The following is a 25,541-nucleotide window of genomic DNA, read 5'->3' on the forward strand; positions in this document are numbered from 1 at the left end:
ACCACTATATTCCAGACCCAGACTCCATAATCATTCTGCTACAGAACACAATAAACATCTTGTTACTGCAGATGCTACTAATTTTATGTAATTCTATATAAATTAGGTAAGAGTCATTCTCAAGATCATAAAAAACCCAAATATTTCTGTGTGATTCTCCCCAAAAGATTGAGATTAGAAAGGCAAACAAATATTTTAGAGAACAGATTTTGCTCAGTGCAAGATAAATTACAGCACTTAGGGAAATAATATTAAAAAATGAAGCACTCTGCAAATAAACACATTAAAAAGGGTGAGAGGTTATTAGGTTCAGTGCCTACAACCACTGATCTCTGTCTGTTCTCCCAGAAGTACTGCAACATGAAGTAAAAGCAACAATATCAGTTATGAGCAGGAAAAAACAAAGTCAATCTGCAGGAATTTAAGGCTCCATCTGAACCAGCTTTTGTTTACATCCCTCAGAGAGGGATGAATCAATGAGGGAACAAAAATACTTTTGATCTCTTTGCATGGAACTCATCCTATGTGGAACTCAAAGGAAACTGGACTTCCAGAGCCAGACCAAAATTCACCTGAAAGATCCTGAAGGACATAAAAGATGTTTAAACTCCCAAGTGCTGATTGTTAAAACTACCATGGGCTGAATTTTGTGAACTCCAGCTGGGCTCCCCACATCCTCAGTGGGGAATCAGATCCTCAACAGCCACAGAACCACAGGGTAAGAAATTTAAAATTGGTGCCAGTTTGACTAATTTTTAACCCTGGGCAGTGGGCACAGGGAGGTGACTTTGAGTCTCAGCCCTTCCCTTGAGTGTCCCAGCCATCTGAAATGGCTGCTTCATTCCCATCCCATTTCCAGACACTGAAATGACTCTTTGTGCTTAATCCCACTGATCATGAGAATTCCTTCTCATTATTAACTTTCCTTAAATATGAAGGGTTCAAAGGAAACCAGCAGCAGTCTGTCTCTTTTGTTGTTCCCTGCCCTAATAAAACCACAGGATAATTGGAAACAGTAGCTATTAACAAGACAAGAATTTATATTTTTAAGACTACCTTCATGTTCTACTTGAAAACAAGGAAAATCTGCCCAAAATGCTGCTCTCTGTAATTAGGGGTGAACCTGGCAGAGCAAGGACTACTACCCCAAAAGCAGAAAGAACCAGGGTGCCTAAGAATCAAACAGAAATCCTTTACTAAATGAAGCTTTGTTTTCACCAAGATGGGAAGATCACAATGAATACCTTATTTCTGAAACTGCTCTATGTCAAAATGAAATACAAGAGATATAGAGGGTAAGAGATACACAGATGAAGCACCTGAGAATGAAACTAGGAATGCAGCAGCATGTGTGCCAGGAGAAGTGTCTTGTTGGGGAGAAGAAAATATAAAAACTAATAATCTCTCCATAGGAGGCCAAATTATGACCATATTTTCCAAAAACTTGGATGCCTGAGCCTCCCTCATCTCATCTCTCTCCAACAGACAGATGCAGAACAAAAAAAATCAGTGATACCCTGAAGGAAGACACAGAAAGAAAACAGGGAAATCTTACTTTGCAGTAGTTTCTTCATCGTATTTTGTTTTCAGATCAAATAGTTCTGTCCTGGTTTTTTCCAAGGCTAAAAGGCATAAACATGAAGCATTACAGTACTGAAATAGCAGTATTCAGTCATAAATAAGGCTGTACATCTCTTGATGAAAAAAAAAATAAAGCTATACATCTCCTTAGCTTTATCCTTCTACCTAGGCAAACCATTATGGCTTAGAAAAAACTATAGGGTTTTGATTTTTTTCACAATTTCTTACAGTATTTCTGTTACATTGCAAAAATTTCCAGTTTCTGCTTAACCAAACTAGACATTATTAGTTTCTTATTAAGCTGGCTAAACTGCTTATTCCTTTGAAATACTTAGTGCAGTAGCTCAAGGAATAAAATTTCTTCTGTTCTCATAGTAAAAAAAGCCAAATGTGTCCAGACCTGGAATTTAAAGCGTGCAGAGATAAAAATTAAGGGCAAGTCATAGCAACAGGCAAGAAATGGGGTTCACACAGCTCAGTACAGATATTTATCACAGTTTGAACATGTGTGGAAGAAGAACACACATGGAGGGTAAGTTCCATGGCCTGCTGTAATTCCAGGGATGCTCTGTGTGCGCTCCATGGCCTTGTCCCTGTTATTTGCCAATGACAGCTGCAACAGGAGTGTTTGCTCTGATTCACAAAGCCCATCTGAGCTCTGCTGGACCTCCCTGCACGCCAAGAGCTGCTTCACACCCAGTCCTGACACACCCAAGAATCCCTGTCCTCTCACCTCCCACCTGATCACCTGGAAAAGGTCACTAAAGCCATGCCAAACCTGTTTGCAGAGCTTGAACTTTGTGTTCGGCTTCCTCCAGCTTCGAGGCTGTCGACATCTGGGTCTCCTGCAATTTTCTGTCAAGGGGAGAGGAGAGGTGAGAGCAGAGCAAACAACTCATCTGTGCCTTGCAGATTTGGGGGATGGAGCCATTAAATGTCTCAACTGGAATGAGACAACTGCCAACACCACACAGGCTCTGAGGTGCTTCTGTGGGACCCATAAATGCTGTCACTTTGTGAGATGCTGCTCCTACTTTGTGGTCCCACTTATTAAAATTTTAACAGTGTAGCCACCTCATAACATAAGCTGTGAACATTATAAAGAGTTGACTGCTATATAAATGACAACTTCAGTAGAAGGTTTTCTTGAGCATAATTTGTTTTGGAAATGTCACACACATTGAGAAAATTGTCACCAAGCACCCTCTGTTGTACAAAGTTAGTACAAGAAGAATGATACATTTCCATTTTAGTGTCATAATGAAGGAATTTGTTGCCATAACTGATAGAGTGAATAGATGCAGCAGCTGTTTCATCAGAGCTGTAATGGGTGCCAAATGCAGCAATATTATTAGCTACTCTTTAAGAAAACACACATATTTCAAAACAAATCTCACAGTGATATTTTCTATAGAACAGGAGCAAAACTTTAATATGCTCACATTTCTTAAGTCCACAGGCAACATTTTCTTGTTTGTGTCAGTTAAACTCATTTTTACATCATCTGGCCAGGCAGCCACTGCACTCCTTGCTAAGGGCCAGGCTGCAGGAGTTATAAAACTCATCTTTGAAAGGAGCTGCTCCAACATCTCCCAGGAGCCGTGCTTTTTACAACACTGCTTTTAGGATATTCTGCAGATCTCGGAATTGTGAAATGGCTTATGAAACTACCAGCATCCTGCCTGCACTCCATAGGGTGCACAAATTTCTCCTCCAACACTGCTGACCGGGTTAATAACTATTTATAGCAAGAATCATGTGTTAGTTCCCTTCATACTGAACCATACACTTTGAGACCTCAAAACCTCTCTTACACACACTTTTATTTGCATTCCACGACCTGCCATTTTGTTTTATTTTTAAGTACATTGAAATTGCAGTTGTGAAAACCACTGCTTACCAAATAGCAGCCACAGGTATTGGTGAATCAAAAATAAGCTTTGCATTCACTGGTAGATTCTCCTCATTCAGCCCTGAATTTAAACAACCAACCCTCCAAGTAAAAGGCTCACGTGAACTGAAGGTTTTCCACGCTGTGTTGAACACATTATAGCTTCAGTGTTATTGCTCCATGGGAGAAATAAATTCTCCAGGCAGGGAATACAGCCTGAAAGAACTCCCTCTTTAGCCCCTTGGTTTTCCCCTGCCTGATTTATTTGCCCACCAACCTAAAGATTCAAATGCTCCCTGCTCATTTGCAAAAGATCAGAAATGCATCCAAAATGTGGTTTTTTAAAATTGATAGTAAATAATGAAAACCCTTCTTAATTTTGGCATGTAGGAAGATGCAAACCTTCCCAGGATAATTCAGGAAGACATCCCCTGCCTCAGGCATTCCCAGGAGAGTAGGGGTACATCCCTGACGCTGGCTGGGGGTGCAGTGGCTCATCTGCCCCAGCCCAGGGCAGCAGAGCCTGTGACACACAGGAATTGCCCTGGCTAGTGGAGACAGATGGGTGTCACAGAGCCAGGGAGGAATAAAAGCAGGTGTGCACCCTCCTGAATGTGACACCCCCACCACACCACGGAGAAGAGACAATCTGTCCTTGTTTCACTTCCACACTCTCCTGACTGTTTTCCTGGGCACGGCTGAGGATCAAATGATCCCGTGTCAAATGCATAAATCCCAGAATCACTCAATGGATCAGCTGTCCCCAGCCACCAGTCCTGGCTGGGAAGATTAAACAGAAAAATACCTCTCTGCTCCTCCCCAACCCCCAGACACATACACACACACACTCACCTCTCCTTCTCTGCAAAATCATTTTGTAACTTTTGTTCCTTTTCAAGGGCTATGTTCTCTGCTTGGTTCTTCAGGGTCTGTTCATATTCTCGGATTTTCTCCTTAAGTGCTTTTATTGTAACCTCTGCAGGAAAACAATAGGGCAAGAATGAGTTTACACAGCTCCACGTGGTTCCACAACACAAGGCTTGATTTACCCTGTAGGCTCAGTGTGTTTTAAACTTTAGCTCTTCAACTCTGACACAAAATCAATGGATATGAGTCCCTTCGGAGACCTTTTACTCCCTAAATGTTAAATTGAACTTTAAGTGTTTAGGTTGAGAAGGATCAATGGAGTTTGCTGGAAAGCAGAGTGAAGAAGGTTCCTCTAACATGAATTTTTTTTAAAAAAGAAGAAAAAAAAATCAATTGTAAAATATAATATCACCTTATTGACTAGCCAAAAATTAGCTGAGTGCTGAGAGCAGATTAATAAAGTCCCAGTGCAGGTTTAAGTATGCATTTACACACAGGACACTTCATTCACCTGACTGTGCTCATGCACTAAGAGGCAGCTCCACCATGGTTCATGCACAGATGCAATCTCACACTAACTGAACACATCTCTGGGCTACAGCTCTGTTCTGCTTCCCAGCTGATGAGAAACCCAGCACTTGGGATCCAACTGCTGCATTCACAGCAGGCACTGGAGCTCTGCATGTCCCAGTTGCTGTCACTGCCTTATCCTCCACCTCAGGGTTTACACACAAACATTGACAATTTAAACTTTCTGAAGCACCTGAAAGTTAAACCAGGGAATTTGCAGAACCTTTCCTTATGATAAAGGAGCTCTCCTGCATTTCCCCATGGCCAGCAGTGGATGGGAACAGATGCAGAAACCTGCAGAGCTACAGCTCAGCATCTCCTTACGCGCCCTGATCTGTTCCTACGTGAAAGCCCTGTGATCCCACCCACAGGAAAGGACTGAATCCTTATAGGGCTCAGAAGAGGAAAAGCAGCACATCCACCAGAGTATGCTTTGTAACAATAATGGAATTTGGAAAAAGCCTAGGACTGCCAGAAGACTCACAGCAGCAACACAGTTCAGAGTACTCACACCAGGATGCAGGGGGGGTTAAAGACATCAGTTTATTAACAGATACCATTAATAATGCTTGAGGAAAAAATAAAACTTCTGAACCTGAAAAGTTTCATATTCTGCAGAAGCATCTTAGGAAGACAAACCCTAATATGAAAAATAAACCCTATGGGCTTGGGGGAAAAAACCTCAACAATATCACACAAACCTACACATAATCTTTTCAATATCCTGATGTTGAGAGTGAGCAGGGAGCTGTGAAGCAGACAGGAGGTAGCTGGTGACATGATCTGCTGTCTGGGCACTACCAAAGGCAGCTTGAGCCACTGTGACCACAAAAAAGGGGGAAAGAGTGGTAAAAATGCTAGCCAGCAAAGCAGCTGCCTCTGCCTGAAGGAGCAGGGTTTTGCTGGCTGTGCAGAAATCAGCTGAGGCTCATTACTGAGTAACAGGCCGTGAAAAGGACACGTCACCTCTTTTTTTTCTTAAGCAAAGGGAAATTCTTCCCTGAGATCCGGGAAGTCATACAAATCCTGATCTCTTCCTGAATAAGCAAAGGATGCTCCTTCGCACTGACAGGAGGATGCTGCTCCTGTGGGCAAAGAGGGCTGCACTCCCTTCTGGGGATACCTCTGCTCCTTTATACTTTTTAGATATAAATCTGCAAAAATATTCTGGTATATGGAGAAGCTGAGAGCAAAATAATCTCAAGGAAATGCAGGTAATTGCACCTTGACTAAGTTTCAATGTCTGATTTTAAAATAAACCAAAACTACGAAAAGGAACACAAGAAGTGCACAAACATGAGGGAAGACGTAACTTTCGTAATAAATTCTGATTTTACCTTTAAGCACCTAACAATAGATGTGCTGGACAAGTACAGCTGAATCCTCTACATTGCTTGAAGCACTAAGTGCCTTCTTCAGTGCTCAGGACAGCTACAGCTTGTCAGGCACTGCCATTTATACCAGTTTTGGAAGAAGTTGTTACAGGCACCGTAGAGCTCATACCAACCCTCCAAACAAAGAGATTAACTGATCAAAGCACCCTCAGCTAACAACAGCCTTTTCCCTGGATAGCTTATTAATCCCTCTTTGAAACTGAGAGTAAAACCACTGCACTGGAGTGAAAAACAACACAAAGGCTACAGTGGGGAAATGGAAAGGAAGTTCCAGCACACCAGGGAAAATCAAAAATGTCAGTTATGAGTGGTTGTAGCAAAAAACTCTACAAGTCAAGAGCTTTTCCACTTTGTGGGATGAACCCCTATGTCATGCTTGGATGTACTGGATGCACAGCCTCAGGAAAACTCTGCACAGTGAACTGCAACGATTGTACATTTGCAGTAAAAAACACATTCTTGCTTAGAGCACTACAGTTCCAACATGACATCTCCTGCAGTCCAGCCCAAATCCTGGCATGCTGATACCTGTCCTCTCCAGGGGTCACACCCTCTACATTAAAAAAAAATTACTATTTCAAAAGATATAACTGTGTAGATGTGCCCTCAGCAAAAAATGAGATTTAACAAAATCAGCTTAGTTGCTAATGCAGCTTTTAAGTGTTACTTGGGTGCAACAGTTCCATAACATAAAAAATAAATTAAAATCTCCATTTTTCCAAATGGCAAGACAATTTAACTTACTACCATCCAGAACTGGGCATTAAAGATGGAAATCTTCATGGATGGGCAACAAAGTGTATGGCTGAGAAATTTTTTTTCCTGGCGCAGGAAACTGAATCACAAGAAAACTTAAGCAGTCTAAAAGCCAACAGGCCTTAAATCTCATTGAGATTTTCATGTATTTTCGTGTACTTTAGACTCATTAAAACTTAAATAATTTAACAGTAATAGCTTGTATTTACATTGCTCTGTGGATGGTCTCCAGAGTAAAAATAAAGTGCATATGCTGAATGTATTCCAGTAGTACATTTAGATAAGTAAAAACAGCACAGAAAAAATTCCATTTTGTACAGATTCATATGTGGATACAAAATACTGAATTTTTGTGTTTGTCTGTGCAAGCTGCACATCCTGCAAGTACCAACACCCACGTTCAGCCTGATGTCAGTACCAGCACTGCCTCTCACAAAATGTCACAAATAACGTCAGTCAGGTGTAATTTTCAGTGCTGAAGGCTACAACCAAATATGCACAATAACAACTCCATCCTCTGACTTGCTGCTGCAGTAAATGGAACTTTCAAGAAATCCAGAAAGTCTGCCCAAAGCCCATCTCCATGCACAAATACAGAAGTGGCCCTAATAGACTATTACACTTTCTCTACTGAATTTCAAACTACTGTCACCTCTACCTTTAACAAATAAAACTGAATTCAATCCCTGTCTTCAAATTTCAGTGTGCATTAAGAGCTGATAATATGGTTGCAACCTACCCTGATTTTTCACCTCGGCGAATTCTTTATTGTATTCCTCCAGAGTTTCCCTAAGTTTCTGATTTTCTGTTTCAATATCGTGCATGCGTTGAACCTTCAGCTGAAGCTGCTGTCCCAAATCCAAGGCTGGAACTGGATCTGAAAAAGAAACAGTAAAATAAAATGAAAAAAACCACAGCAAAATAAAATAAAATTTAAAAAAAGAGAAAAAGGAACACTTCTGCCACCCAAGCAGTTCAGAGCACAAGTGTCCTCTTTTCTCCACTTCTCCAGCAGGGCCCTTCATTGAGTTATTAGGTCTGTACATTCCTCACATCCTATATCTTACAAACTTTAAAAACCAATTATTTAATTCAATCTATGTTCCTTTTAAATACAGAGCCAGGCTGAGAGGGTTGGAGGTGTTCAGCCAGAAGAAGAAAAAGCTCTGGGGAGACCTTAAAGCCCCTTCCAGTGCCACAAAGGAGCTCCAAGAGAGCTGGAGAGGGACTTGGCACAAGGACCTGGAGTGACAGGACAAGGGGGAATGGCTTCCCACTGCCAGAGGGCAGGGAGAGATGGGATATTGGGAAAAAAATCGTGGCTGTGAGGGTGCTGAGGTCCCAGCACCACTTGTCCTGGTTGTAGCTGCCCCTGTATCCCTGGAAGTGTCCAAGGCCAGGCTGGACAGGGCTTGGAGCAACCTGGGAGAGTGAAAGGTGTCCCTGCCCATGGCAGGGGGTGGAACTGGATGACCTTTAAGGTCCTTTCCAACCCAAACCATTCTGTGATTCCATGAAATTTTGACACAGCTTCTTCTAATCCCCAGAACAGTGTTCCTGGGTGCAGACAGTCATGATATAAAGGCACGTGAGAGTTTTAAGCTTCACATTTTTTATTGCAAAATGAGAATTTTTGGGTGAAAAGCAATCAAACTGCTCAGCTCATTGTCAGCTACTGTCCCTCACAGGCCTCTGCCCGTGCAGGAGTGAATTTCTGAAGCTAACTGTGCCCTCCTGCACAGCAGAGCTCAAACAAGTTCTGTGAACATGGAGATCTGACTGGTACTTTTTCTAACTGACAGATCAATAATAATCAGAAACATTGTGTGGATGTAATCAATTCCATGAACCTTGGGTTTGGATCTCTCTTTCTCTTACACTATTAATCAAACATCCTCTCAGTATTAATTCTCTGATATTCATCCCCTTCTGGTAAAGGGAGCTCTCAGCACACACCTGACATGTGTATGTGTGATTTATTCTGGGATTTCTTCCCAGTCAGGATAGGAAAACTCTGGAGTGTGATGGACTTATAAAAGATTATTGAATATATTTCTGCTACGGGCGCCAGCATCTCTTGTGAAATGGCTGCAAAGATTTAGTCTCCTGTTGAGGAATGCTAAACACCAAACTCAGTGGATCAACAACAGTATATATTAGGGAGTTCACTTAATTTTCAACCACCACAGTCATTAATTTTTCAGACCACCCTCAGTTCCAGTCTCTGGAAACACATAATAAGTCTATTGTACCTCTGTTAACACATTAAGCATGAGCCTGTGTGTTTTTTCAATATGCCAGCGTTGTTGCATAGTTTATAAAAGAATAGCACTGGGTTATGTTGAACTCAGAGACATTCTAAGTAGCAGCCTGCTGCATTTTGTTACTTGGGTTCTTCAACAGCTTATGGCATTACCCTGTTCATAATACAAAATCTAGGTTGCTTGTCATCTGTTCTCTGTACATACATAGTTTATGACTACATAGCTTTTTCATTTATGCTTTTTAGGCCAAATACTTTTCGTTATTATTATCTGTATTAAAATATTTATAATAAATCAAACTTAAAATGTTATTGTGGCAGAGACAGGGGGGTACAGGTAAGAAATTAACTAGAGAGCTGAAGTGGCAGCAGTAGCACGAGCTGGAGGCTCTGCAGTATTTATGGATGGTCCTGTTACGGTGTGGGCTGTCACAACATTCCCCTGCTCCCATGGAGGTCCCTGACCTTCCTCTGCAAGGAGCGTTTTGTCACACTCCTGCAGCTCAGCATCCCCCAGAGAGCCAGCCCAGGACATTCATCTGCTGAGCACAAAGAAAGGCCGGATTGTCTCGCTCTGGCCACGTCTTAAATTGTTACAGAAATCACGAATCCTATCGGGCCCGGGATCTTAAGCTTCAGCCGTGGGTATTTCTGTGAAATAGTGCCACAATGAAAGAAACGAAACTGGACAAAATTGTGGGTGCACTTTCCCCCACCCTCATTTGAACATTGTAAAAAGCCAGGACACCACAAGAGGTATTTTGCTCCTAATACACAGGGCTTTTTATATTGAAATCAGCAAAGAATTAAAAGACAAAAATAACATGGGCATTATAAAGTGAATAATGACTAAATCTTTAGTCAAATTTGCAATCCCTGAGAAGCTTTGTGTACAAAATGAAAATGCTTGCAATCTCATAATTATTCATCAGGACATGTATATTTAATTTAGCTCTATTAAAGGTTAATGTTCAAGTAGCAAAACAGCGGCAGAACAAACAAAATGTAAAAAAAGTCTCTGTGCATTAAACTTCAAACTTCACTAGAGCCTATTTGAAGGACTAATGGCCTGCAGCCACCAAATACTGCTGGAGGACATGTGAAAAAACCCCATGGGTGAAGCACCTCTTAGACTTAATTTTTATAAACTGCATTAAAGAAAACTAATCGTTGTACGACAATAAAATGACCAACCAAGACATTTCGGGCGGAGAAAAAAATTGTTTCTCATGGCAAGCTCCAACATGATCTTTGTGCTTGAAAAGCTTAAAAACCTGTTATTTCTGGAGTATTTATAAACACCAATTAACCTGAAACAAGTATAGACCTTAGAGTCACAATGGCTTTTTTCCTACCTGAGTGGAGCAGATTAAAAATAAATAAAAATACTCTCCCTTTCCCAACACATGCATGCATGGAAAAGCATACCTTTTTATATTAACCAGGTTTGCAAAGTATGTTTCATGTCATTTAACAGGAGGTCACTGAATTTTTAAACAAGCAATGGACCAAAACTTTCGTTTCATTACACTAACAACAGGCATGCATTGCTCAAAAAAACCAACTGGCCCTGGCTTACGGAGAGAGGCAGCAAAGGAAATGCCCTTTCTGTGGTCTGTAAGAGAGAAAAATCACCTCACTGAACACTGAAATATGGAAACCTCATCATACATTATTCCCTTGCTTTGAATTTTCTCTTGTGAAATTCCAGAATCCCTGCTGGGCACAGGATAAATAAAATAAAAAAAAAAAGAAAATTAGTAAAAGGGATCTGATCATCCAGAACTTGAAGAAGCGTTTTGCAAGATCATTACTTTCTAAGAGTAGATTGAGATGTCTATTTTTACACTAAATTTAGTGCATTTTGTCCTCCTGCTTTCTATTCTGCTCATTTTTCCTAATCCACTTGTTGCACGCCATGCCCACAGAGAAGCCCCCTGCATCCTGTGCAGCCCAGCACATCTGGATCCGATCCCTGACGAGGTTTCCTCCACGGCACCACAGCAGAAACAGAAACCGCCGTATTTCCAACCCTACAGAGCCCGTTCCTGCCTCTCCTTCCCCAGGACTGCAGAGCTCTGGGCACATCCCCTGCTCACTGCTGGCACACACCTCACTGTCCCCTGGCAGAGGAGCTTCTGTCCCCACCAAGGAGGAGGATGGACACGTCTCAGTGGACACAGACATGAAAACAATTAATGTTACAAATGTGAAGTGATTTTTACAGCAGTTCATACTTCACATCAAACGAGCCGGTGCGATGGAGCCACAGCAACACCTCTCAGGCTGTTCTCACACCGCGCACATGCCTTAACAATGAATCTTTTTTCAGCAGCAGGGCAAAGGAACCTTTTTTTATTTTGTTGCTGTTTAGGTATGTAAAGTACTGACTTCACAAACAATTTTAAAAGAAACACTAAGATTGATTTTGCCTGAATTACGCCTTACGCGAGATAGTCCTACAGCACCCTGGGTGCAGTTTTGAGTGTCACAGTGTAAGAAAGATTTAAAGCTGTTATAGAGTGTCCAAAGGAGGGACAGCAGACAGTGAAGGGTCAGGAGGGGCCGTACAAGGAGTGACTGAGGGCACTTGGTTTGTTCAGCAGGAGACTGAGGAGAGACTCACTGGAGTCTGCAGCTCTGATCGCAGCTCTCTGTGACCAGGGACAGCAAGAGGGAATGGCTGGAGCTGTGTATGAGGAGGTTCAGGTTGGGTATCAAAAGAAAGTTCTGCCCTGCCCCGAGAGTACTGGGCTCTGCCCAGGCTCTGCAGGGAACAGGCACAGCCCCGAGACTGCCAGAGCTCCAGGAGCGTTTGGACAATGCTCTCAGGGATGCCCAGGGTGGGATAATTGGGGCCAGTCGGACCGATGATCCTCGCGGGCCCCTTCCAGCCCAGGATATTCAATGCCTCTGCAATCCAACCCCCACCCCACATCGATCAGCCCAAACCCACCCTCAATCCCCGAGTTACAACGGGGCCATCGCTGACTGCCTGAACTTCCCAAGTGAATTTTATTGAAGAATCCCCATTCCTCGCTCATCCTGCGTGCTGAGGAAGGCACAGCTCCCAGTGCCAGCAGTCCCATCCCGCGTTTACACCGCGGGCGCTCTCGCAGCGTTGCCCTCCCCGGTCATTACGGCCAAAATGGCCACGGCTGCCCCCGTGCCCCTCGCCCGCTGCCATCCCACTCCCGCCCGCCTTCCTTTTCGCCAGGGCACTCTGGGCTAATGTAATCATACGATTACATAATTAACCCAGCTGTCTCATTAAGAAAATCAACTGGAATTCAGGGCATAATTAGTCATACAGCAATTAGCATGCTGATGAGCAACTGATGAAAAGCTGTCTCGATATAGAGTATGCTGGGACCACCCTCGTTATTTAAGGAGAGGGGGGAAAAGCCCACCTCGGCTCATGGAAAAGGAGCTCCTGCGGGACAGAGAATGTTTAAAGTTTATGTTTAACCCTTCGGCCGTGGCCGCTGCCGCCGTGAGGGGTGAGGACCCCCGACGACACTGAGGGGCTGATGGCGGGGTTTGCCAAACGGAGTGGAAAAACTGTGTCATTGTTAAAATGTACAATTTGCAGCGCGCAGGGCCAAATCGCCGTCTCTCCCCATATATATTTATATAAATATATATATTTAACCCCGGGGCTGCGGAGCGCTGCTGGGCGGGAGCAGTGCTGAGGAAGGGGCTCCGACAGCCCCGCCGGGGGAAGAGCACCGGGACCCCTGAGGGACTGCCCGGCTCCCCGGAGGAACGGCCCGGAGCCCGGGAGGGAAGGCAGGAACCCCCAAAGGGAGTGTCCGGACCCCCGAGGTGCTGTCCGGACCCCCAAAGGTGCTGTCCGGACCCCGGAGGAACCCCCGGCACCCCCGGCCGGCCCCGGCCCGGAGCGCGGCGGGGAGAGCGGCAAAGCGCGGCCTGGATCGCAGCGCGGGCGGATCGGGCGGCGGCCGCGGGTGCCGATGCGATGCCGGGGGGCTCCTCACACGCTGTAAAATCACCACAAACGGGGCCTTTCCTTGCGGTGAGACCCCCACGGATGGGCCTGGGGCTGCACGAGAGCGCACCGCTCTGCTCTGCGCTGCCCGAGGTTCGTTCTCGGCTTGTTCGCAAAATACATTCGTAGAAATCGCAGAATCAGAATGGTTTGGGTTGGAAGGGACCTTAAAGCTCATCTCGTTCCATCCCCTGCTATGGGCAGGGACACCGTCCACTATCCCAGGCTGCTCTAAGCCCTGTCCAGCCTGGCCTTGGACACTTCCAGCAATCCAGGGGCAGGCACAGCTTCTCTGTGCCAGGGCCTCAGCAACCTCCCAGAGAACAATTCCTTCCTAATATCTAAATTAAACCTCTTCTCTTTTCCTTTGAATCTATTCCTTTGGTATCATAACGTGGAGCTCCTAAAGAGCCTCTTCCAAAACAAAGGACTTGCCTTTTAATAACCCCCCCCTCCTCCCTCTTCATTTACAGGCCTGTAACACTGGAAACGATAAGAAAGCAAGTTATGAAACAGTGCCAGAACTACAGGGGCAATTAATAATTTATATCACTGGAAATGTGTTTCCTAAGGTTGGGATCTAAAAATAATTCAAGGAAGGCAACGCGTCTCTTTCAACGCCACTGAATTTCTGCTGCCCAAACCCCGCTGTAAGCAAAGCTCTCGGTGATCGCTCACCAGAAACGCCCACACGAAACGATAAGGGAGGGGAAAAGAATAATAATCCTCCTAAAACACAACTTTATTAACGCGATTTAACTTTTTCAAAGAGCCAGGAGTTCAGCCCCGCTGTCACAATACTTCGGTCACAAAGTAAAAGTTTTTTTTTTCCCTGTTCCTAAATGCTGCTCTTTGCAGGGAGTGTTCCTGCTGGAGAATGATCCCTGGATTACAGACACGGAGAAGCTCCATGAGCTTCTGATGCAGGGACTGCTTTCGTGGGAGACTGCATGTCTGAAAATAATCTGAAAATGTGTTTTAGAAAAAATAATAATTACATTGTAGCTTTTGAATATTCAAACACCTCACAGCATACTTAATTAATTCATTAATTATTCCCCAGAAATTTCAGGGGTAAATTGAAATAGCCTAGAGAGACTGAGACAAAGATTTCATGGAATAAATGATAGCTTTGCTCTCGTTCCCCTATGACTCTGGTAGCCCAGGGACAGAAGAGTTATAGCCGTAATTCCATTTGAAACAAAGCTCATCATCTCTCCAACTCCTCACTTCATAAAAACCATGAAAAGGTTCTACCTTCAATCAAGAATTATACATATTTTCTTACTCTCCCATCCCACAGGGCTGGGATCTGTGACTTCCTTTTATTTTTTCCCACTTTTTAACAGCATTCTCCTCACCCTCCGGCTGTCAGAGCGTTCTGTGCAGGCTGAACCGGGGAATTCAAAGTGCCCACAAGAGGGTGAGGGACTCTCATTTTCCTTACCAGAAAAAAAAAAAAAGGCAAAAAAAAAAAAAAAGCCGAATCCCAAATTCTGCCGACCTCTGGAAGCAGCAGCAAAGGCAGACTGATGGGACCCCCCTGCGTGGGGACGGGGGAGTGGCAGCAGACCGGCGCCTTTCCTCCCCATTAATCACGGCACGAGTTCCCCAAAGCTCGCAGGGTTAAATGAAACAGCACGGGATGGTGTGCAGGCAGTGTGACCACAATCGTACAGATCCCTCCCGGAGTGTGGTCCTTACGTCTTGTGGGCTATTATTTAAAAACATCCTTTATCTATCTCCCAGCTCGGGAATGGTTACTGCCAGAAAGATGCCCCAGATTGAGATGCACCACTATTCTAGAGTAAAAAAAAAAAAAAAAAAAAAATCACGTATTGCAGAGTAAATAATCGACTCCTTCACGAACTGCACTGCAGTTCCCTCTATTTTCAAAGGAGTAACCAAAGTAAATCCTCAGAAAAGTTTTAAATATTAAACGTGGGGTTTGCATAATAGGTAGGGCAGTATTTGATGGCGCTTTGTCAGCTGAAAAAGAACCTAATGAGTTACAGGAGAAGCCACTGCAACTGCAAAGGCTCCAGTTTGATTGTTAATGTTCTAGGACACTGGAATTTCTGCTCACACTTCGAGCTCGGTGCAAAGGACAGTAACAAAAAAACCACTTGTACTTCAAGTTTCACTTCTCCTTCTTTGAGATGATAAAAGAGCCTTCTACTATGTTTGAAAGCATTTCTGCTATATTCATCCCTTCTTTCTCCTAAAAGCTTCTGAACAGACTTAGCAATAAACCCTCCGAAAGCTGGGGTTTATTCTAATTCCAGTTCACATTCCTGCAACCGGGAAAGTCCAATACTCTGACTTTTGCTCCAGTCACGGGCCTCGGGGCTGCTCTGAATCTCTCCCTGCAGCAACATCTTCCGAAGGGCTGCGGTGACACCCTGCAGGTGAGCACAGCCCCGACCCGCAGGGATATCTGCTGGGATATCTCCTACCCAACATTCTTCCTGCTCCTATTCACTGCATCCTTCCCCTTATCTGCACCTCCCCTCTTCCTTCCGTGCCTCCAGCCTACCAAGTAAAATAGGGCTTGACAACCACACAATAAATTTTTTAAAATGAATGCTTTAGGGATATTTCTTCCTCCGAATATTTATTCCGGCTTTTACAAAGGAATTTATCCAATTATTAATTCAACGAGAAAAACTAGAGAAAAAAATCATGTGATCAGACAAGCCCAATTTTAAGCCACATATTCAGGTAACAGAAATATTTTCAGTTATTTTGACGTGGGTTTCAAAGCAGAAAGATAAACTGAGTGAGTTCTAAAGATGGGAACCGGGCAGGACTTTGTGCTCCATCTGAAAACAGCTGTGTAACACTAACAGTGCTGCCCTACCAGCGTGCACTCACCCTGCACACATCCCAAACTGCATGCTGTGCTGTGGCTCAGAATTCCAGCCCCACGGGGAAGGAGGCTGAAGTGATTATGAGCTACTTGCACATTCCTCAGCACTGGACTGCCAAGGCTGGAGCAGCATCCCGGGTGATTTGGGATAGTCTGGAAGACCTAATGGTGGCAGCTCTGCCCCTCTGAGAACTCTGCTCAAATCTCCCCTTTTGCAGCTGGGACTTTAAACTGTCCCACTCGGGCACCCCTTGCAGATCTGCAGAACAGTTTGGGGAGATTCACTAAATTTCTACAGTCTGTATATCTTTACAGTACAGACTCAGCTTCCAGATTTTCCTGTTCGTGCAACTCCTTCTTTTTACCTGTTCTAAACACGCAGGTGACAACATCAAGGATTTTGGCTTCAGATGGGATCCACTCAGCAGCTAAATCACTGCCTGCAGCCACAGGGGTTTATGGCTTTTCACTCTTTCAAGTATTAACGATGCTCAATTTTCTGCCTAATTTTATCAGATTTTCAAGTGTGTTTAGAAAGACACCCGACTGCTGCGTTTGAGGGGTGTCTGTGCCACTTCTGTGTCTGTGAACAAGTTCATTTTGCTTCCTTTCCCCCTGAGAGTACTCACTGTAATATTGTTTTCCTTTCCCTCTAAGGTTGAGAAAAGGCACGTTATGAATATGCATTTCCCTTGTACAGTCTGGGGCAGCAGAACCATAAACTTGTTCATTTTATGGGTCTGTCCTTTGTTTTATTCTAACATATTTTATTGGGAAAGAAGTGACAGTTTTGACATGTATTATTAACAAATGAGGAACTGCCTAAAATTTTTCACACTGCAATGATACCAAACATTTGTCAAAAATGGTCTGTGCTGTTCAGCCTCTATGTACCTCAAACTCAGGGTTTACTATAACCTGATCTTTCTCTTTAGACAGTTTTGCCAACCAATTAACCATTATCTCAGACAACGTACTCAGACAAGTACTCTAAGTATTAACTTTTTCAAACTCTTTTTTGTATTCCACTTTGTAATGTGCTTAAACAGTCCCTCAGAGTGAACCTCTTTTCCCTCACCTCTCTTAATTATCCCCTAAATTTACATTGACCCGGCTCTCCCTACAGGCAGAAAAGGCTGGGGGTACCCAGGTTGAAATTTTAGCACATCATGAGTCATCTGGGTCTGTAAAAGTCTTTATTATACAGACTTTCTTACCATTAACCTTTCTGCTTAACATCACACCTTTCCAAAAAATCCAAACATGTCACAGGATGTACATAAACAGAACAACTTCATACACATTTACCTCCAACACCTCCAACATAAGCAGCAGATAATTTTTCTGGGGGAAAAAACCCCCAACGAAATCTAAAATCAAACCTGTTTTTCTCTTGCACCACCTTTAACCTCAGGACATTGATCAAATACACTTTAAATGAAATTTTCTCACAGCCCAAACAGCAGAGCAAGTCTGGAGAGGGTCGTGAGTTATAAATAATCAAAAAGCAAAGGCTGATAAATGGCTGATTATTTGCAAGCACTGCAAATAATTTTCATTTCTGCCTTCAGAAGTAATTCCCTCGCACTTATTTAGTGCTTTACAGATCATTTATTTGAAAAGAACTTTGTGTTTTCTCAGGTAAAGCATTCCTTGGAAAAAGAACACCCTATGCAGGGCAGTTGGAATTTGCAATGCTGAAGTGGGGCTGTGTGTAGACTAAAATACAACATGTAATGAGAGATGTGTGGAGAACTCCTTTGGAAGGAGCCTGCTCCTTCAAACTCCTTTGTGAGACACAGCCCCTACGGCTGGGTGTGCAATTTATGATGGCAAGGAGCAAGGGAAAGATAAAATTTCCACTTCAGCCATCTTTCACTGTTATTGCTTTTGATTGTTTTGACAGGGCGCATTAAAAAAAAAAATCTTATTTTTACCTTCTCTGTTTTTTTTTATATTTTTTGTTGTATTTCCCCTCGATAGCAGGTCCTCTGAGCTAAACCCACAGCACACACATTATCTAGCACCCAATCTGATCACAGCACAGACCTGGGAAGAGTCTCCAATAAAACCACACACACATCCCCTTTTACACCCCCAGAGTCGTTTGGTTTCCTGACCAATTTTCTCATTCCCATTAAGGAGAAACGAAACTCATTTCTGGCTCAGCCCTGGAAGGCAGCACAGCCCCCCCAAACCAAGAACAAACAGTTTGCATTAACCTTCCCTCACTCTCAAATGTCCATATGCTGCAAAAACTCTGTGTTTTCCTGTTCTCCAGACTGAACCCAACTGGGTTTAATTGTGCCACATCCAGAGAGCAGATTTGTGTTTAAAGGCAGAATTGTTTCTTTGCCTACACAGAAGCAATACTGAGACAAAATACTGAGCAAATCCAGCGTGGCACTGGGCTGTAATTGCAGTGATCCATTGCAGAGACAACATTTTATTTAACCAATTTATCCAGACACTGACACCTGGCATTCACTTGGTCTCCACGGTTGAACTTTTACTTGAAAATTACACCGAAGTTTTGTTTTAAAAAAATAAAGTAGTGAATACAGGTCCTTTTTGAAACAAAAATATTTAGTGTTTTTCATGCTTACTATTTTTCCTTTAAAAATTTAGGAGGGGAAAAAAAATGAATTTTGAATATACTTTTTCTGCAAGGCAACACTGCTCCTCCAAACACACAACAAGGCTCCAATTTCACTTTAAGTGCTGCAAGATTAAGACCCTAAAAGCCAAGGGTGTTAACATAATACACTTATTTTTTAAAACTGGAGACAAAGGAATCCTGAGCAGATGGAAGAAGGCTTCCTCAAAACACATACCCAACCTCCCTTTACTTCAAAATAAATATATTCACATTATTTTTAAAGGTAAGTTGTGACAACCTTGTTGATTAGTGCAATTCATGTGGCAGGATTCGCTTTTCCCTTGCTCTGTACTGCATACTGAAAATAAGGCAATTAAATGAGAAAATTAATTCCATTAATTAAAAATGTTCAGTCTTGAGCAAGACAGAATGATCTGAGCTGTATAAATGTACATAAACCAAAATGTTTTCCTTGACATGTGCTTTCCTTTAAGAAGGATAAATTTCACAGCACAAAGCAATGATAATGCTATTTTAACAGCACCATAAAGCTGGAGAGAGATATATAAAAGGTCTGGTTTATCTTTTAAAGAGAAACCCCCTGATGTACATAGGAGAATTTACAAGTATAATACCACCCTTCCCAAAAATTCCTTACCGGGGAGCCTGAGTGAAAACTCTGTTCAGGTCAGGAAAGAAAATGATTAAACTTTGCTGAATCCATAAAGCACTGTAGCTGGAGTTTCAATATGGATCATTTTATAGTAAAATTAAAATAGAAGCCCTTTTTAATTATATAAAGTGTGCACATTATTACTGAGGAGAGAAATACACGCTTTCCTCAAGAACCATAAAATTGGCTGCTGGGAATTAGACTTCAGCTGCAATTATTATATGGTCCTATAAAGGATATTGAAAGTCTGATAAAATTGCACCCTTGTCATGTAACAGCGATGCTTAATGCTAAATAACCACTCTGCAGCATTCCAGGCATAGCTTCCCCCAAACATCATCCTCCCTTCTCACACCAAAAAGAAAACACAGCAGCATTGGGGATCTAAAAGTGTACCTAAATATTTGAAATACCAAATGAACAGGTCAAAAGATATGTAAAGCCACACGGAGGCAAAGCAGCACATGTGATAAATGAATACTGATGGCTGTTTATAAAGGAGAGTTCTCCATGGATACCCACCCAACCCTCCATGGATACTGCCCAACCTAGCAGACTACACAGGATGAGAAGGGAAAAAAAAGAGCACCATAATGAAGCAGGGTGACAAAGAGCAGTGCCATACATTCCTCACGGCTGCTCTCCTTCTCCTTGTAGCGTGTGTTGTAAACTGTGAGTATTTGTTACGTGCACGCAGCTACAGGAGACTGACTGGACTTCTCCTGGAGAACCTGGAATTTACTTCTACCTCAGACATCCAGGTAAGAGCATGACCTAAAACCTGGAGATATTTCTCATCCATTTCACACCCAACTCAGCCAGGCTGAAGATTTTAAGTATATTAAGAATATCAAAGAAATATTTCTGTGACAGGTGACATAAGGCACGCGCAGGGGATGGCGGGGCAAGAGAGAGGCTGTGGGGTGTGGGAGCAGGGCTGTAAATTTTGCTCCTGCCAATGAAAGAAAAGAGAAAATTCTTTCTCCTACAAAGAAGTCCTGACAAAGTCCCTCACCATTTTCTATAAATCCTGGTGGGTGGGATATAAACCCTACCTTGTCCTCAAGGCTTGGTCTGATCTGCTGCTCAGATCCCAGCACCTGTGATGTGCCAGGCTTCAGCAAGAAGCCTCTGCACAAGAGCACACCAAGGATCCCACACAGCTCTTGTTTGACACCACTTCTCAGTCCTGAAAAAAGCCAGACTGTTCCAACTCAAACCTACTCAGCTTCCTACCAAATTATGGCAGGAAGCCGCGGTGAGTGTTAGTGCGGAGATGCAGGGGCTGCAGTGCCTCTCCCCAGCGCTCATGCTGGACTCCCAGTCTGCAGATATGTTGGGAATGTTTCCATGGAGGGGTTTCTTTCCAAGCCAGAGCTCTGGGTGCCCATCCCAGGCCCACACTGCTCGTGCCAGGCAGACTGCCTGTGACGGTCGGGACCCTCTCTGCGTTATCCGCTCCTCCCGCGGCATGAGGTGGGCAAAGGGAGCTGCTCTGTGCTCAGCAGAACGTTACTGAGAGTCTGAGCAGGAAATAAGTGAAGGAAAACTCACAGACACAGCTGACTAACCTAAAAACAACATTTCCGAGGCAGTTGTGGCCCAGGAAGAGCATGGTGAGTCCCTGCAACCCTGCACTGGGCACTGCTCAACTATGAATGGGAAAGCATAACAAAATGCATTTGTTAGCTCACACTGAGCATCTAAAAACACTGACCTTTCAACCAGTTAATCATTAAACTAAAACATTAAAATTTTAATTTTTATTTGAAGCATGCATGAAATACACTCCTTAAATGGTAAAACCAGTAAAGGCTAGGGTACTATGAAGCCTTAAAAGTATTTAAAAGTATTAATTACACCTCAAAAACCCTTGTGAGGTATTTTGAATATTATATATAATGTTAATGTTTTATAAAACTATAAAATGACACACAGAGTCATGTGCCAACAGCTCAGTCAGGCCAAGATGTGGCAGTGGAGACTTGGGCTCTTCGCCCCCTCTCAGCTGTGGGTACAGCTGCAAAACGAAAAATCTGTTCAGGCAGTTATTTATTTACCACTGGGGAAAACAAAAAAAAAAAAATCAACTCCCAAAATGTAAAAAGAAATGAACTGAAACCAAACGCCAAACAAAGAAAGTTCGTATGCCAAACAAAAGGGAAGTTGAAAACACATACAATAAAGGCCTTTGAATAAAATTTATGATCACACTTACACTGCAGAGAACTGAAATTTGGTAGTGATTTACTTTTCAGTAAGGTTTTTTCTTTTGTTTTTCTTGGAAGGCATGAAGAGTTTTCTCTATCCTTTAAAAGTACAAATATTGCTTTTTCTTGGTGAAGATGTCTTTTTTTTTTTGGTTAAAATTGGATTCTCTAACAAACAAAATACTGAGGATCACAGAGTATCATAATAATATAAATTGATTAATAGAAACATTGACATGTAGATGCAATAAGTCCTGAAATGTGCCACAGTTACCATTCTCTCCATTAGAAACATTACAGGAGTCTGTCAGTTCCAGAACAAAACCATTGCTCGTATTTACCTTATTAAAGGTAGGAAAAATGCCCAGTAGCATTCACACAAACATGAACCATTAGTTTCTCAGAATAAGGGAATAATTAGCTTACCTGGAACATCAATTAATCTCTTATAAACATTCAAGAAGGCTGCCTCTGCTTCTTTGCTTCGTTTACCCAATGCATCAATCTAAAAGGGGAGATGAGAAAAGAAGCTTTAAGATTTGTTCCAATACAACTCTCACACTCAGGGCTATAAATATAAATTAATAATTCCATGTAAAACTAGTAAGTACATAAAAAGTGAACCCAGGTCTCCTGTGTACAACACCTATAGAAGCAGTCTTAAAAATTAAAAGACTGTTCCTGCTACATTTGTACTGAATATAAAGTCCATTTTTCAGCCCAAAAACAAGCATCAATATTTTCATGACCACTCCTGCCTGTCGGGATTCTTTACTTTAAATCTTTATAAAAAGCCTGGTACTTGCCAGGCAGATTCTCTCCTCAACAACTGTTTTCCTTTACCACTTATTGAGATCTAGCACAGCAAATGGAACTGTGGCCACTTCTGATGTCCCACTCTGCCTTTATTGTGGTAAATAGATTTTTCTATTATTTCCAATAAGCCCGTGAGGAGATGGAAAAATGAACTTGTTGAGCACCCTGTGATACTTAACACTAAATAACTGTGAATCTTCTACATGCAAAGAAGTTTTGTAATACAGCTCAGGCACAGTCTGCACTCCTCAGCTCCTCTGACCAGCTTCTCCTTGTGCTCTGTAACACACACAATACTCATCTAAGAATTTATTTTTATCATTTTATTATTTCCCCCTACGTCTCTATTTTCATCTAAAACTCCATTGTACAAGGAAAGGCAGCTTAACAGCTCCAAGAATAAAATACCTATTCCACAGCAACTTTTTTTTTGTAAACATGTATTTTCCTATTGTAGTAGAAATCAGAGGATTTTCTATTGCTTCATATCGACAATAAACAACCAAAGTGACTCAGGATCAGATCCAGTGAATTAATACTCCAAAGCAGAGGGACAGAAAGGGAAACAGGAAAGCCTGACACAGCTCTGTGGCAGCTTACCCACACCAGGAAACCAAAGGCATGGAGATTATCGTTCCCATATTTTAATAAAAGGCAAGGAAGGATCTGAAGAACTGCGGATACAAAGGCCTGATATCAATTCTTCTGTGGATTTGAAAGGCAGTGAATATTATGGAACCATTTAAAGGTGCGGACGTCACCGCGGCCTAAAAAAAGGAAGGCCCTGTCTGAAAAACGTCCTTGAATTCTTTCTCTACATTATTGATTCATAGATAAGGCAGAAACAATGGCCAGAGTTTACTGTATCTGTGTTTCAGGAAGGTATCTGATATTTTATTCTGCAGGAGGGGGATTTGCAGCACTGGGAAGCGTGTGACCAAGGCAGGGCTTTGCCAGCGCCCAGGCTCGGGAAGCGCCGTGTGCCCGGGAGAGGAAGAGGAGGGGAGATAAAGCAGGAGGGTGCTGCAGGGTCAGCCCTGGTGCCACTCGTGTTTACTTTGTCCTGAAAGGCCTCTGTGAGGAGAAGGGAAAGAAGGGAAGGGAGAGGGGGCAATCCTACAACGTGGATGATTAAATAATGCAGGGAGTGGGACTGGTGCGGATCAGCCTCGCGGCTGGAAAGGGACTTGTCGGGATCATCACTGGCAGGATTAAGGCCAGAAAACCGAAGGACAATCGTAGAAATCACACAGAAGCACAATGCACAAGGTATAAGCCAAGAAAAGGCTTGGAGGGGAGGAGGGGTCAAGGAGGGAAATAAGGACACGGGCAGCGGCCGCGCAGCGTTTGGCAGCGGCAGCGAGGAAATCTTGGGAGATACGGCGAGAGGCTGGGAAGAGACAAGTTCTGGCAACACAATACAAGGCTCTGTTTAAAGAGAAAAACCAAATTCCTATTCCACTTACATCCCCCCAGGATCTGCATTAATTTATGGAGACGGGTGGAGGTGTGGTGTAACTGACACCTGACCTATTTAGAGCTTATCAAAGGGTATTGGAAAAGTGATAAATGAGCATCAGATGTTGAAGTGATGGAGGATGTGGACAGCAGATATAAATCCTCAAGAAGAGCTGGCCATGCTGCTCTTTCAGAGTTTATCAAGAAAGACCACAGAAAGGCACTGGAATCTCCCAGGGCATCTGACCTGCCAGAGAGCAAGGGATTGATGGTTGTGAATAACCCACTTAATAATCTGAATTTGAGCAATCACAGATGGACTGATGCTCATTAGGGAAGGAGAACAGAAGCAATTCGGAGAGAACATTTTCACACGAGGAGTAGCTGAAATGAGCCTGTGGAACGAAGTGCCAAAGGCAGGGAGGCCCTGGGATGTGTAAATCCATGCTGGGGAGTGTCAGGCACCGCTCAGGGATGGGGTGAGAAGGAAGGGGCACCGCCAGGGACTCTTGTGCGGTTGAGCTGTTTCATGGGTGCACACAGACTCTCTGAAGGCCAAAGCACACCATATGTTACACTTCTGGACTTCAACGTTCCCACATACAATTTTCTCTCGCTGCTGCTAAGCAGAGAGCAGCCAAATTTAAATTACTATTATTAAATACAATTAGCATTACAGCACTGATTCTGTACTGTATTTTGAAAAATTCATTTGCCCCTTTTATGAAAAGCAAAGCACTTAAAATGCTTCCATTTCTGGGAAATAACAGGATGGATTTGTTTTCCTATTACAGTTTTTCCACATTTTAATAAAGAGCATTTGTACTTTTATTCTCTCTAAGTATTATAGAAGGTATGGTTTATTTGCTCCTTACCAGTTACAGAGTGATGGAAATATAAACCAGATTTGAAACAACATCTTGCAAGGAGATCAGAGACTTTCCAAAGGAAGCAGTTTGTAAATCACAGGTATTTTACACCTTTTTTCGCCCTCAAATTCAAAACCAGAATTCCAAACAATCCCACTAGGCAGAAATATGGTTTTATGTTTTAGTTGTTAAAAAAAATAAATCAACCTGTCTGGTTTAAAGTTTTACTAAAAATGAGCACTGCAACGATTTTATATCTTAAAATAAAATTTAGAAAAAGCACTGTGACAACTTTAACTGGAATAAAAAATAATTAGGCATGCCCAACACCCAGGTGCTTAAGGAAATAAGGAAATATGGGAGGAAAAAGACATCAAAAATAGCGAAATATAAATGAAGTCCAGAGAGAGAGGAAACAGAGCACTGAAATGACATGGAAATATTAGGAAGTTCACTGAAAATTTTTCAAATCAAAGTAAAATTGTTTTAGGAGCCAACAAGGCTGAGCTGCAATCAGCTTGCATTAAAACTGTTGAACTACATTATAAAACTCTTGCTGAACATTTTTATTTGACTCTAAAAACTTCAGGGACCCTGAAAGAAGTCAACTTATAATTACACTCGCGTTGTCTTGACACGAGCTTAGCTCCAAATCTTAATTTATCTAAACCAGGCCCCATTATGTCTTCTCTGTGCAGAAAGAAACAACAGTGACC

General features: G+C 42.7%; 1 protein-coding gene across 2 annotated transcripts in view; it reads right to left on the reverse strand.

Moving 5' to 3' along the window:
• The window catches only part of CUX1 (cut like homeobox 1), a 267,458-nt gene that overhangs the window by 128,453 nt on the left and 113,464 nt on the right, over positions 1 to 25,541 (reverse strand). For both annotated transcript variants that reach the window (XM_084219333.1, XM_084219334.1), the window contains exons 4-8: positions 22,109 to 22,187; positions 7,799 to 7,936; positions 4,325 to 4,448; positions 2,360 to 2,436; positions 1,556 to 1,622 (exon numbers count right to left, since the gene is read on the reverse strand). In XM_084219333.1, coding sequence (XP_084075459.1) covers positions 1,556 to 1,622; positions 2,360 to 2,436; positions 4,325 to 4,448; positions 7,799 to 7,936; positions 22,109 to 22,187 — 485 coding nt within the window. The remainder of the gene's footprint in view (positions 1 to 1,555; positions 1,623 to 2,359; positions 2,437 to 4,324; positions 4,449 to 7,798; positions 7,937 to 22,108; positions 22,188 to 25,541) is intronic.

Source organism: Fringilla coelebs (genome assembly GCF_963513975.1).
Source record: "Fringilla coelebs genome assembly, chromosome: 20".
In the NCBI taxonomy this organism is placed as follows: Eukaryota; Metazoa; Chordata; class Aves; order Passeriformes; family Fringillidae; genus Fringilla; species Fringilla coelebs.